The sequence below is a fragment of the Humulus lupulus genome, chromosome 2 (genome assembly GCF_963169125.1).
Source record: "Humulus lupulus chromosome 2, drHumLupu1.1, whole genome shotgun sequence".
Classification (NCBI taxonomy): Eukaryota; Viridiplantae; Streptophyta; class Magnoliopsida; order Rosales; family Cannabaceae; genus Humulus; species Humulus lupulus.
Genome location: NC_084794.1, coordinates 73,951,903 through 73,967,350, shown reverse-complemented (window position 1 = coordinate 73,967,350; position 15,448 = coordinate 73,951,903). Strand labels below are relative to the sequence as shown.

General features: G+C 32.7%; 1 protein-coding gene across 6 annotated transcripts; it reads left to right on the top strand.

The window, feature by feature from the left end:
* The first annotated feature begins 14 nt into the window (after window positions 1–14).
* On the top strand, window positions 15–13,743 carry LOC133818043 (inositol hexakisphosphate and diphosphoinositol-pentakisphosphate kinase VIP2-like). Of its 6 annotated transcripts, none has more exons than XM_062250726.1 (32): window positions 15–281; window positions 367–407; window positions 502–605; window positions 744–803; window positions 944–990; window positions 1,208–1,291; window positions 1,822–1,885; window positions 2,546–2,699; window positions 2,805–2,875; window positions 3,250–3,354; window positions 3,659–3,751; window positions 4,153–4,227; window positions 4,723–4,808; window positions 5,328–5,534; window positions 5,637–5,736; window positions 5,830–5,900; window positions 6,213–6,294; window positions 6,453–6,611; window positions 6,703–6,745; window positions 7,201–7,283; window positions 7,427–7,489; window positions 7,573–7,647; window positions 8,123–8,242; window positions 8,334–8,575; window positions 9,175–9,219; window positions 9,593–9,659; window positions 9,834–9,905; window positions 10,494–10,804; window positions 10,894–10,951; window positions 12,112–12,279; window positions 12,776–12,850; window positions 12,951–13,743. In XM_062250726.1, exons 3-32 carry the CDS (start codon window positions 525–527, stop codon window positions 13,212–13,214), a joined length of 3,225 nt encoding a protein of 1,074 aa, XP_062106710.1. In that variant the 5' UTR covers window positions 15–281; window positions 367–407; window positions 502–524; the 3' UTR covers window positions 13,215–13,743. The 6 variants fall into 6 exon arrangements, with proteins under 6 accessions (XP_062106710.1, XP_062106711.1, XP_062106707.1 ...); XM_062250728.1 differs by having other exon boundaries at window positions 16–281; window positions 502–587; XM_062250727.1 differs by lacking the exon at window positions 367–407.
* The last annotated feature ends 1,705 nt before the right edge of the window (window positions 13,744–15,448 follow it).

Here is a 15,448-nt window from a genome sequence, read left to right as displayed (position 1 = left end):
TCCCTTTCCACGTCGTCGTCCAAAGCCACTCCAGACTCCTCCCAGTTTTGGCTTTGTATATTCTAGAATCTAATAAATAGATAAATAAATATGTTTTTATCTCCACACAACACAACCCTTACATATATATTACTTTCATCTTCATTTGCCTCCTATAATCGTCTCATTCTTTTCTCTCTCTCCCTCCTATATTTTTTATCTTCCGTGACTCATTTCATTACTTTCCTCTGTCTGTCTTTCGAGTCGGCGAACCGAGTTTCCTGAAATTTGCTTCTTCTCTGGTATGCGCTTGCTCTCATTTCGCTACAAATGAATCTGTTTGTTTTGTATTTGTATTTGTACTTTTTCTTTTTGTTTTTTTTGTAGAGTTTTGTGTGGTTAACAATGGCGGTGACTCGTTGATGAGCGTGAGCTTTGTGGTTTCGTGTTTTTTGTTTTAGCACTTGGATTTTAGTTGTGAAAGTAGTAGGAACTGACGATTAGGAATGCAATTGGATTCAGATTCTGTTGTTTTTGAGAGAACGATGGAAGACGATGGAGATTTCGGAAAGAAAGTCACGATTGGAGTGTGTGTAATGGAAAAGAAGGTGAAGAGTGGTCCCGAGGTTTTTGTTTTTTGTACTGTGTCTTGCCATTTTTGCTCATGATCCAAACCGTAACACGTTTTTCTCTAAATTCGCACACACTACACTCGCACATGAGGTATATGTAATACGTGTATCTAACTTGTTCATTGAATGTAGATGTTCTCTGCACCAATGAAACAGATTCTTGATAGATTACAAGCATTTGGCGAATTTGAGGTAGATATTTGTTTTGATCTGTTTCATTCGTATGCATATTTTTTTAATTGGATTTTAATCTGTGATTTGTTTTCACTAGTAAAGCTAAATCATTTAGGATTTGTTATTGATTTGCGCTTTGTTTGTGTGTATACTGTAAGATTATTCATTTTGGAGACAAGGTCATCCTCGAAGAGCCAATTGAAAGGTACATTTTTAAATGATTGTTTGAAACATGGAACTTTAGTGTATGTTCTTTTAGTGGATCAAACAGTTTTGTCACAATCTATTCAATAGAATTGTGATTTACCAAGTATTTCTTTGGTGGTCTGAAATCTTTACATGAGCATGTACAAGTACGAAAACATAGAGATGTTGATGATATCCTGGTTCAGTAACTTGTGACTTTATTCATGTTGTTTCAGATGGCCCATATGTGATTGCTTGATTGCCTTCTACTCCAATGGCTATCCTCTTGAGAAAGCTGAGGCATATGCAGCCTTAAGGAAGTAAGAATTTATTTTCATAATGTCGCCATGTAGTGGAAACCCTCAATTCTGTTAGTTTTAATTACAATATATTTATATTTATTATTTCTTAAAATTTATTATTGTAATTACTATTTAAAGATAAAGACTACTTCTGAAGAATGCCTTTTGGTGTTAAAAGATCCATAGAAATCCTTCCCAAGTTTAATTAACTTGTGGAAGAGTAGTATTAAATATTTCGGTGAATTGAAACAATTCCTGAACATGCAGTACTTATGTAGTGTTATGAGAATTATTGCCGAATAAACATGTAGGATGGTACTTGATAAAAATGAGATTGACTATCAGCTTGTCTTTTGGGATACTATAATTATTATTATTATTGTTATTGTTATTGTTATTATTATTATTTGTTTTTGGTTTATTATTAATATTTTTCAAAACTCCTTCATGTTCGATTCCTCATAAAGTTGGTTTTTTATATTTTGCTTACATATGTGTGTGCGTACGTATATTTATTTATATTATAAGCTTCTACTTTTTTGTTCTAGGCCTTTTCTTGTTAATGAACTGGAACCGCAACACCTTCTTCATGACCGAAGGAAGGTGTATGAGGTATGTGAAGTGATTTTTTTTCCCTCTATTTGGTGTTTCCATAAAATGGTAGCTGTTTTCAGATGTATAATTGCACCCAACATGAAAAAAATGTAAATAAATAAATCTCTTTCTGCAAACTCTTACATCTCTTTAGCATTTTTGAACGTGTACAGTCTTGCTTAAAGCCTAAAATTGAACTTATAAAGAATTATGGATCGAAAGAGGAAATTTAGAAGTATTACAGACTACAGTTTGGTTCTTCTGGGCTTCTGTATATGCTCACTTGTTCAAAAGGTTCAGACTTTATGACCCAAGTAAAAGTTTAAAATTGTAGAAGTTACTAGGAAGAAAAGACATAATATGGTGTGATATGGTATTTAGAATGGTCATTGGTTCTTGTTATTATTGCTCGTCTGGTTCTTATTTCTGTTTATTTTCTTTTTTTCATCTTTATTTTAACAGTACTTGCAATATTATTTAGCCATGTGTACACTTATTAGAAAGTGCCTGATGTAAGTGAGGTTAAGGATTAGCTTTATAAGTCAATAATAGGTATCATTTAAAATACAATTCTCTTAATAAAGAATATTTTGTTATTTTGTAACGTATTCTTTTCAATATTTATGGTTTGTTAAAGTTGAACGACATAAACTAATACCTTAATCTTGTGGGCTCAAGCGCCTTGAAATGTATGGCATTCCTGTTCCAAGATATGCCCTTGTAAATAGAGAAAAGCCTTATCAAGAACTGGACTATTTTGTCGAGGAAGAAGATTTTGTTGAGGTTCACAATAATCGATTTTGGAAACCATTTGTGGAGAAGCCTGTTGATGGTAAGCTTGTTCCAATATTTTAGCTTTTAAAATATTATATTAATATGTATTATTGCTTTACCTGTATGTTGTAATGAATGACTGTCTGTCTTGTCTTCTGTGAAGGGGATAATCATAGTATAATGATATATTACCCTAGCTCAGCAGGAGGAGGAATGAAGGAATTATTTAGAAAGGTGAGCTGCTACTATATTTCCATTTATTTTCTAATGTTATATGGATTTGACTTGGAGCTAATAAAGGTTTGTGGCTGTTTGAGATTATTATCTGTTACATTGTAACAGTGTCCAAGTCCACGTGGAATGTGCTTTTAAGGATTGGTGGGAGGTTCACTAGATATCTTGAATCATTTTCTATTATGACATGTTTTTGAAATAATATTTAAACACATTTCTATTTTAAAAAAAAAAAGAAAAAAATAGAAAAAAGAAATAACAATTAAACATAATGATTGTCATATTAATAGAAATGTTAAGCTATGAACAGTTCACCCATGAAAAGCGTTGATGATTATTGCTATATATACTTGTGCACATATTTTTCATTTCAGGTTGGCAATCGATCCAGTGATTTTCATCCTGAGGTTAGAAGAGTGAGACGTGAGGGCTCTTACATATATGAGGAATTTATGCCAACCGGGGGGACAGATGTCAAGGTTGTATAGTTTGGTATATATTACCTACATAGTGAATTTCTTTTGTATTTTGAATTCTGCAAGTAGAAAAAGGCACAGTGAATGGCATCTTATTTATTTCTTATCCTAGCATCTTTCAAGTCAGTTTTGAAATGATTGAATGTCTGGAGTAGCACTTTATGTCTTTATAGTTGATGAATTACGTTTTTTAAATGGTAGAGTTTACTGTACTCTAGTGGAATATGTACTCTAGTGGAATATATTGTTTTGCTTTTGTGTTTACAGTTGAAATACACCATTAGCTCATGCTGTATGATTGCTACAGGTATACACAGTTGGTCCTGAATATGCGCATGCTGAGGCAAGGAAGTCTCCTGTCGTTGATGGTGTTGTCATGAGAAATCCTGATGGCAAGGAAGTAAGTACATGTAACCTTGTTCTAGTCCAAAATGGTTAATATATATCTACGTGTAGTTTTCTCAAGTCATTTGCTATTATCAAGTAGCTGTGTGACTTATGTACCATTTCCCACATCTGAGATTTGTGTGTCTCTCAGACATCCAGACAATAGCCAAACCCGTAGGAATATTGATATTGGAACTACTTGAAAGTTATTATGTTCAATATCTGATTTGACTAGAGACTCATTGGTCAAGCTAGTGACAGTGATTCTCTTATATTATACTATTGATGTTTGAGGTGCATTTAGGAACTATTTGCTGGGGTACATATTCTGCAGCATGCTAGAGTAAACTAACATTCTCATCAGGACGAGTTGAAATGGTGATTTGTGAAACATTTTGTTATTTTATTTGACAGGTACGATATCCTGTCTTATTGACACCTATGGAGAAACAAATGTCGAGAGAAGTCTGCATTGCATTCAGGCAATCGGTATGATATTTCTATTTGACAAAACATGGTCATGTTATAATCACTTGGTATTTTTATTGTCCACCAGAAATGTTTTGAGTTTTAGATCAGTAATTTGTTTGTGGTCATGGTTACTATATAAATGTTAAATCAACATACATGTGCCAATTTTCTGTCTTCTTGTATGAAGAAAGTGTTTGTAGACTGATGTAATATTGGGTTATGTGGTGTTCTTATAGTCATTGAGTATCAAACTGTCAGAAACACTAGTTATTGAGTACTGTTAACCATTCTATTTTTAGAGTTAGGATGTAGAAGGTCCTATACACAACTATGCATATGTTCAGATATGCTGATGATTTTCTAATGAAATGGAATATACTTTGGTCCATTCTTAAAGTCGTACTCATTTTATAATCCTCATAAGTTTTTATGATAATTCTAGATACTCTGATGATTTTCTTATTAATGGTCTATACTTCTGGGCCATTTATCAATTCTTCTTGTTGTATGCAGGTCTGTGGATTCGATCTTTTGCGTTGCGAGGGGCGCTCCTATGTTTGTGATGTGAACGGATGGAGTTTTGTGAAAAACTCTTACAAGTAATGCTTTTAAGATGGTGCTGTACAAATAACTAAGTTTTGTGGTCTTATTGCTGTAGTGGCTTATTTGTGTCTAATGTTGTCAATGACTTTTACCTTACATTTTGATTCATCAGTTCAGCCTGAAAATTTGTGTTTTTTGAATGTTCAGAAGAATTGTCGTTGACCTTGTTTTGCAAGCCCCTTGCCCCCTCCTAAAACTGCTTAAGATGTTGAGATTCTACGTGATGATTGTAGCTGGACAAACACATTTTATTCTTCATTAAGCTCTTATCATTTTCATCAATTAGTGACAATGAGTTCTCTTAATCCTGCATAGAACCTTCACTCAAATGTGTTGGATTCAGTACTTAAACTTACTGACTGGTGGATCTTATTTTGGCTCATTGAGTCACTAATTTTACTTACCTGTTTTCATTAAGATTTTATAATGCTTCATATATATGTATATTTTTAATGATGTCAGGCACTTCTGTTCCTTTCTTGGCAAGAGTAAGTGTTTATTTTTCCTCAATGCAGGTATTACGATGATGCTGCTTGTGTTCTTAGGAAGATGTTTTTAGATGCCAAAGCTCCTCATCTTTCTTCAGTAATTCCGCCAACTTTACCATGGAAAAGCAATGAACCAAGCCAGGCTTCTGAGGGTTTAACTCGTCAAGGAAGTGGAATCATTGGCACATTTGGGCAGTCTGAGGAGTTACGATGTGTGATTGCTATCATTCGTCAGTATGTTATATTTCACTTCCTCTTCTCTTGGTTTTACAAAAGATTTATATATATATATATATATATATATATCCTTCTAAGCCTTGCTATGTTTTTGAGCAGTGGTGATAGAACTCCCAAACAAAAGGTGAAGCTGAAAGTGACCGAGGAAAAGCTTCTAAACTTGATGTTAAAGTACAATGGAGGACGCCCTAGATCTGAAGTTATTATTTGCTCCTTTTACTTTTACATTTAACGTTTTCTTGCTCGAGATATTGTATAGTCTAACCACTAGTTGCCGGTTCTCTTTGTGTAGACAAAACTGAAAAGTGCTGTCCAGTTGCAAGATCTGCTAGATGCCACTCGAATGCTTGTACCTCGTATTAGGTAGTCTCTAGATCCCTTCATGAATTACATTTATAGCTTGCCATTTGTTATGTATATCATAACTTGCATCATTTTACACCTTTCTTCCTTTCTCAAATTTAATGGTGTTTGAAGTCCTTTATGGCAAATGTAAAACAGTTTGATATTTGATTTTTATATGAAAAAGCAGAAATGTTCTTAATTATTTTTTTAAGAAACCTTTACAAGGGACTTGAACTCACCATTCAACACACATCCATACCCAACCACGTGAGCTAGCCTTGAGTGGCACAGAAGTGTTCTTAATTTTTAGTTATTTTTTGCATTGTTTAGGCCAGGTCGAGAAAGTGACAGTGAAGCAGAAGATTTTGAGCATGCTGAAAAACTTCGCCAAGTTAAAGCTGTCCTTGAAGAGGTTCCATAGTAATTTCAGATTTAGCATTTTTCTTTTAAATACTCAGCTAGTTGTAATGTGATCCAAGGGTATAGATTATCTATGTGTGAGTTGAGTCCTGAATTCATTACAATATACCATTAAACTGCCTCTAATCATCTGCAAATTATTATATTCAGGGGGGACATTTCTCTGGAATATATAGAAAGGTTCAGTTAAAGCCACTAAAGTGGGTTAAAGTAGCAAAAGCTAATGGTGAAGGCGAGGAGGAACGACCAGTTGAAGCTCTAATGGTCCTTAAATATGGAGGTGTCCTGACACATGCAGGCAGGAAGCAGGTGCTGATGTATTACTTTTATGTCTTCTTTATTTGTTATATTGTAGTTAATTTATTTATCTTAGTTTTTCATTTCTTTCATCTATTTTCAGGCTGAAGAACTCGGTAGATATTTCCGAAATAATATGTATCCAGGTTACCTTCATACTTGTTGGAATTCATGCAATAAATTTTCTTGAACATATTTTCCTAGACAACATGTGTCCAAAGTCCATGACAACTCATCTAAAAATAGTCACTCTTGGCCCAAGAGTAGGAGTTGCTCATAGGTAGGTAGGTAGGGAGGGAGGGCTAATATACATCCAGATACCTGATGATAATGATTTAGGCAAGAACTTCAGAGGAAGTCAACATTATGTGTAATGGACAGAATTTACCTTTTTGCATGCACATTTTTTGTTTGTCAATTACCTTTCTATAAACATTTTTACCTCCTGAAACCATGTAGTTTTGACTTCTAGATGTTTTCCTTTTCTTAAGAAGCATGGGAAAGGTTAACAGCTTATGTTTTTGTGGTCAATCATAGTGCTTTCTGATTACGATTTATTTTTCTAAGTTCCTTTTCAAAATGTTTTTTTATAAAATTGCAGGTGAAGGAACTGGCCTGCTTCGCCTTCATAGTACATATCGTCATGATCTTAAAATCTACAGTTCTGATGAGGGTCGTGTGCAGGTACATCTGCACGAGAAGCTTCACTTACTTTTCTTCTTGTTCTGCTCTTCAAACTTTTAGATCAATTTTTTGTTGCTTGTATTGATAATCGTAAACTTGGCATCCTCAATGAGTAACACGATTTTTAATGCAATTATAAACAGATGTCTGCCGCTGCATTTGCAAAAGGCCTCCTTGATCTAGAGGGACAACTAACACCAATCCTGGTTGGCTTTTATCTTAAAAATGTTTTAATTTCTTTTGGTCATTGAGGAATCAGAACTGAGTCTGACTGTGTCATATTTTAAAGGTCTCCCTTGTAAGCAAGGACTCATCTATGTTGGACGGACTTGACAATGCCAGTGTTGAGATAAAAGAGGCCAAGGTTATTATGCTTATTCTCACTACTAGCACGCAATGATTATATATCACCCTGTTTCAGAACTTAGCAAAAGACAAAAAGAACAAAAATATGTATATATATATGTGTGTGTGTGTGTGTGTGTGTGTGTTGTTAAATATTTCGTAATTAAACTATTTGAATTTAATTGTTATTTTATAATTCTTGGATTTGATCAGTGAGCTAATGTTCAATTAGCCTCAACGTGCACAGAAGGCAGGGCTTTTCAGCAACCCAGAATAGATTACAAAAATAGTAGAGCAAATCTAATTAGTTCATTATTTGACTGATCAGATTCTTTGCAGTACAACATCTTTTAGTGTTAACAGTTATATTGAATATCAAAAGATGTTCCTCTCTTCCTCTAATTTCAACATTGGTTTACTCAATCTTCCTAAATGTTTGTGGTATGTTCTTTCCCAGGTCGTAATTCTTTCTTTTCCACATTATATGTTTGCAGGCAAAGTTAAATGAGATCATCACTTCTTGTGCCAAGACAGCTCACAGCAATGGTTCACCTTCATGGATGGCTGATGGAGCTGGACTGCCATTAAATGCTTTTGACCTTCTACCAAAATTGGTAATCACTTTTATTTTTTTTAAGAAGATTATCGTTAAACATTTATTTCATGGCTAATATGACATCTAAATAATATTGAATCGATTAATAGGTAGAATTGACTAAGAAGGTTACAGAACAAGTAAGGTTGCTAGCTAAAGATGAAGATGAAGAACTTACTGAGTCTAGTGCTTATGATGTGATTCCCCCTTACGACCAAGCAAAGGCACTTGGAAAGACAAATATTGATATTGACCGTATTGCTGCTGGATTACCATGTGGTAGCGAAGGATTTCTTTTGATGTATGCTCGCTGGAGAAAGCTTGAAAGAGACTTGTACAACGAACGTAAAGTGTGAGTATTTATTATTTCTACTTTATCTTGGTTGTGTCTCACTCTTGAATGTGGTTTTGCAAATTCTTGTTTGTGTAACATTTTTTTTATACCGTTTGTTTGGATCTTGGATTTTAGGAGAGGAAAAAAGTTAATTCCAAAGGATATCATTTTCTCATGTTTGGATCCAAACAAATATTGAGAATTCTTTTTTAAGAAAAATAAATCTTAAATGTAGTATCAATTTATAAAATTTTGAACAATTATAAATATATTAAAAAAGAGAAAATTATTAAAAAAAAAAGTCTCTTATAAGATTTTAAGGAAATATTTTCCTCCTTTTTTCCTCTACTCTTTTCCTCATAAATTTTTCCCAAGATCCAAGCATAGCCTATATATGGGGGCCAAAACAGATTCATGTATTCTTTTGAAACATTGATATATATCTCAAAACATTTCACTTTTTCAATTTGTAATTCATCTAGACATTAGGATATAATCTAAATCAGCAGTCAGTTTTCTTAAAATAAATATGATATCTGAAGCCAAGATTATTATTCTTAAATATTTTACATATGTTTTATGAAAGTCAGTCTCTGATAATGTGGATTAACTTGCAGGAGGTTTGATATCACTCAAATTCCTGATGTCTATGATTCGTGCAAGTAAGTTACCTGTTATCATTCAGCTTTGGATGCTTGTATTATTTTATTTTTTGTGGCGGGTGGGTTAGACAAAATTGTCTACACATTTTTCTATCATTCTATTTACTTACGCCTATTCAATTTATGATGTCAGCCTGATATTATTTTTTTAGAATGCATTTGCTACAATTCTCCATTCTTCATTTCTGTTGCATGAACCTCCTGACTCTATTCCCTCTCATTTAGGTCATTAAATTCTAATATATACTTTTAGCCTGTACGATCTCTACTGCTCTTTAATGCAAAGTCAGGAAAAGAAGCAGTTTAAACCAAATCTTAACTTAACTATGCCATTGCTAAAAATTATTTGTTGTCTTGATTGATCACTTGGCAGATATGATCTGCTGCACAATGCTCATCTCAATTTAGACGGGTTGGATGAGCTCTTTAAAGTTGCTCAGGTATGGAAAGAAAGTTAACCACATTCATCAGTCTTTCTCTCTCTATGCTTCAGGAAAAATTCACACAAGGAAAAAGATACTCGCTTGCAACAATGTATACGTAATATGTGCATATCAAATGAGGTCAGTTTATGAAGATTTTTCTGAGCCCTCTTTATTTTATGACAATTGCAGCAACTTGCGGATGGTGTAATTCCAAATGAGTATGGAATCAATCCAAAGCAGAAGCTCAAGATTGGCTCAAAGGTAGCTTCTTGCTGTCTTATCCTATTATTCTTATTAGCTTGCCAACAGGATGTTGGGTTTAATAGATATGATTTTAACATGAACTTATGCTCTATGATTGAAGAAATTTCTTTATAGTAACTTAAATATATTTTTGAAATTTGTAATCCTGAAATATTGTTGATGTTGTATATTATAACAATTTAAATGTTTGAATGTTTCTTAAATATTGATGTTGTATATTATAACAATTGAAATGTTTCTTAGAGCTTGATGTTTATGAAAGTTGGTAATGTAAGCGTGTAATTTGTGTTCATGTTGTTTTGTTCCATAGAAGCATGTTTCCTTAAGACATTGAAAATAAATATTTCTGAAATTTCCCTTATAGATACTTGGATGTAGGCCAAACTGATGTCCATGTTGACAAATTTGTTTTAACGATCTTAGACATAGCATTGTAGGGCACTGCTTAGATGTTAGCAATCTTTGGTAGTCTTCAAATTGGTTTCTTTCCCCCCAAAAAAAAAGTGCAGTGAGGAGAACTTTTTATTTAGGCTTGGGTTCTCAAATTGCTCCATTTCTAACAGAATTGTATGTCCTACATATCAGATTGCTCGCCGTCTGCTGGGTAAAATGTTGATCGATCTGAGGAATACTCGTGAAGAAGCGATCAGTGTTGCTGAGTTGAAGTGTAGCCAAGAGCAAGATTCAAGGCTTGATACTGAGAAGGAAGATGCAGAATATCAATCAATGTTCAATATTAAGAATGATGACATGAAAAAATTAAGCAGCAGTAGTGAAATGCTAAAGGTTAAAATTAAGAATGATGACATGAGACGAACCAGCACTACTACAAGCGAAATATCATTGGATCAGGATGAAGATGATGATAAAGAGCCCAAATACCGTTTGGATCCAAAGTGAATATATGAGTCTTTTTAATGCAATTTTACTACGTCTCCAAACTATGATTGCTTGATTCATGTTTTTCTTCTCTTTATTCTTTCAGGTATGCAAATGTCAAGACACCTGAACGCCATGTGCGCACACGCTTATACTTTACATCAGTGAGTAGAGCAATTTTTTCTATTATCTTGCTTTTATGTTTCTCCCTGCAGTAAAATCTTCACTCACTCTTATATGCCTGTAGCTCATTGATGTCTGTAGTGAGGGTGGAAATTCTCTCTCCAACTATGGGTTTGAGAACCTATTGAACATACTTTTTTTATCATTTAAAATTGCTTGAAATACTTTTGGAACTTGGCAGGTAAAGTCTTGAAACAAATATCATCTCTCAAAGTGCTTATAATTCAAGTTGTTTTATGACATATAGATTCCTTCTTTACAAACATTTTGTCTTGTAAAAACTCTTCCAGCTAAAATCAATCTGAATAAAAGATTTGAAATGTGCGGAATAGAGCATGCTTGTTGATAAATGAATTTTTCAAATTTATTTTCTAGATCCTTGTTCTTTTGAGACCAGGAAGAGGGGAACTATCGTGATTTTTTTTACCTACCATCTACCTGTTTTTCTGTGGTTTACCATTTTGTGGTTTCAATGAAATTTAATCATTCTAATACTTATAAAAGTGGCATATATATGTATGTGTGTGTGGCCGTGCCTTCGCATAATACTTACAAAAGGGAGGGGAAGAGGAAATCTTTGAAAAGCTGAGTGAGGTTTCGTAAGGAAAACAAGCAATGGTCATAGGCTAAAGTTTTTTTTTTCCATAAATGAGAATACTGGTGTTCTGTAAGTTATCTATAGTAATGATATCCAATTATGATTGCTATCTGACATATCTGTATAGATAAATTATTTGCTTTACATAATAATTAGCATTGAGTTGTGATATTAATTATCTGTGGTAATTCTAATCAAGATTGCTATTTGACTTTTCTGTATAACTAAATAATCTGATTTACTCATTGACTAGCTTTAAGTTGTGCAATTAATTATCTATGGTAGTGATGTCCATTTAAGATCACTATTTGACTTGTCTGTATAGCTAAATAATCTGCCTTACAATCTTACACATTAGTTAGCTTTAAGTTACACGAGAGGCAATTCCTCTCCTTTAACCCATAATTCCCGTAACTGAAGTGAAGGCAGGATATGATCTCTCTTGTCTTTGGATTTAATACTAAGTCGCTTATAGAAACCAGCTTGTTCCTTTAATTCCGAATTGTTTTTATCCTCCTAATTTATGTTATTATTTGATGACAGGAATCACATATACATTCTCTCATGAATGTTCTTCGGTACTGCAATTTGGATGAATCTCTTCAAGAAGAGGATAGCCTTGTTTGTCACAGTGCTTTGGAACGCTTACATAAAACTAAGGAGCTTGACTACATGAGTTACATCGTGCTGAGGATGTTTGAGAACACGGAGGTATGTATTTTTGAGGTTATTGTTAACGATTGCCTAGTATATCTTTTTCTTTTAAGATACATCCACAGAAGCTTGAACCTGGACCGAGTATACCATTCTTTAAGCTAACTGTAACTATAAGAACTGTCTGACAGGATTAGCAACTAATTACTGTTGCTAACATTTATCTTTATATTATTTTACCGAGCAAATAAGATCTGTATATAGATCAACCTGAATCCAGCAACTTCTTTTAACAAAAATTTGCTTATGTAACAAGCTTGATCATAAAAATCAAAATTTGATGATACAGCGTGATAATAGATTTTAAAACTAAAAGTGACATGTAATTTTCCACAACTCTGAGCATATTCCTTTCCTCTCGTAAGTGCCTTCTAAATGACAAATTACTGCTGGCATTGTTGAACTAACAAGTCAGAACCATATTTGTTTCTTGGTGAGATATTACTATCATTAAGTTGAGTGCAGTTATGTGTTTGTGAAATTGAAACGGCAGGTAGCTTTAGAAGACCCAAAAAGGTACCGTATTGAGATGACTTTTAGCCGAGGCGCAGATTTATCCCCCTTGGAGGTAATCAGTTGGAACTGAGCAACCAACCTTGTCCAACTTTTCTAATTTGTTATTATCAGTTTAATGAAAGTGTTTTATTTTTTGGTTCCAATTAATTTAGAAAAACGACAGTGAAGCTGCTTCATTGCATCAAGAACACACACTACCAATAATGGGTCCAGAGAGGCTGCAAGAGGTGGGATCATATCTGACATTAGAGACAATGGAGAAAATGATTCGTCCATTTGCAATGCCAGCTGAAGACTTTCCACCACCATCAACCCCAGCCGGCTTCTCTGGCTACTTTTCAAAGAGTGCGGCAGTCCTCGAGCGACTGGTAAATCTCTGGCCTTTCCATAAGAATGTAAATTCCAGTGGAAAGTAACAAGGCTTTTTCTCCCTTTCAATTTTCAAGACCAGCTTGTCTTCATCTTTTCATTCTCTTAATCTGAATTCCGATTCGTTAAACAATAGGAAGTTGGTAATTTTGAGTCTCTTCTGAGAAAATTACCGGAGAGACTTTTACTAATATCACTGGCAGAACGAACATCGTGGGAAGTAAACAACCACGGTGATCGGAACTGAGATAGTTTTGTGGTGTGCCGTTTCTTCATTATACCGTCGTGAATATATCAATTTTTGTCAGTTATTGATCTCACGACTCTCCGCGTAATTGCTGGTGGCTAGAACCAAAATAACTGTTCGGGGCGTTCAAGATTCTTTAGTAAAACGTACAGGTATTATCGTTGCAATATTGTTTGTTTCAATGTTTCCTATTTTAATTTATAATTAGAAATGTAATTTTTTTTATATGTTTACTTACCAGAATTGTATATATAATAAGATAAATGTCGTCCCTTGCTGAGACTAACCACATGATTTTAGACATAAAAGGCAATGGATTTTTTTATCTACCACGTGTCTAACTATTCATAAACGACGACATATTTGTAACAAGAATGTCTCTTTTAAAAGTTCACCACGTTATATTTTGAGTTAAATAAACATGCACTTGATGTTTAAAATTTATTATCTGACCTTTAAATCTTTCGAATTTGATTTCTGATATTTTAAATGCCTCATTTTGGTTCGTCCATCCTTTATATTATTATGAATATAACTTTGAATATAGATTTATCTTATACTAAATATTTAATACATATATTAATATAAATTTAAATATTATAAACTATCATTATAACAACAATATATAATGCGTAATCTTAATTTTTATTACAAAAATTATCATTTATATTTTAAAAAATTATCATATTATATATATATTTAAAAGAAATCATAAGCAATGTTTTGGTTCACTTTTTTTTTTTATATAATATTGTTTATTTATTTAAAATTTATATGATAATAATACAAATTTAATAAAAATATAAATAAAATTGCATTGTATATTGCTTGTATTTAATGTTTATATAACCTCAACTAATGATAAATTACTCTTAATTATCTCAAATTTTAGCATGCGAAGGCTACTCTTTTTAAAAATAAAAATTAAAAATAAATGGAAGAATTTAATAACAATTGGCCAAATAAATGTAGTCAATTATTCAAGAACTTTTTAAAATATTTTATATTTAATTAGCAATATATTTATGTTAAATTGGTCGTGTTTTGCCAACTTAGACATAATTAGAACTCATATATCGTATTGATTTAACAACAAATCGTCTCTTTGTCAAGTATGTTTGCTTACTTTTATTTATAGAATTTATTAATTATTTTTATTAAATTTGTATCATTGTTATATAAATTTCAAATAAATAAACATATTTTATGAAAAATTAAACAAAATCATTGTTTATGATTTTTTAAAAAATATATATATATAATATAATAACATTTTTAAACATAAATGATAATTTTTTAAATATTGTATTATATATTATTATAACGATATTTTATAATATTTAAATTTATATCAACATAAGTATTAAATATATAGTCTTGAATATTATTATAATAATAATATTTTATAATATTTAAATTTATATTAATAGAATTAATAAAAAATATAATTATATATTATTATCATATAATATTTTATAACATAAGATACATATGGGGAGTCAATGGCAGTAGGAGCAATATACATATGGCTTCTTGGGCGAAGGTTTGTCTTCCAAAAGCATATGGTGGTCTTGGGTTCATAAATAGTTTGGTTTGGAACTATGTCATCTTAGCTAAGTATATATGGGCTATCTCTGAGAAGCATGATATGCTGTGGGTTAAATGGATAAACTCAATCCATTTGAAAGGCTCAAACTTCTACTCTTATAAGTTGCCTCCGGATACTAGCTGGTATCGGAGGAAATTATGTAAATTGAGAGGTAAATTCGGCTGTGATGATATTAAAACTGCTGGTATATCTGGAAAGTTTCAATCATCAAAACTATACAATAGTACTCTTAGCCAACAACAAGTTGGTTATCATCGAGCTGTATGGTGTAGATTGTCTATTCCTAAGCACAGATTTCTGTTATGGCAAGTAGTTAACTCTCAGCTGCTTACTCGTGACAATATGCTCCGATTCAGTGTGCCACTTGATTCCCTTATGTGCCCTGTTTGTGGTAGATATGCTGAAAGTCATTCCCATCTTTTCTT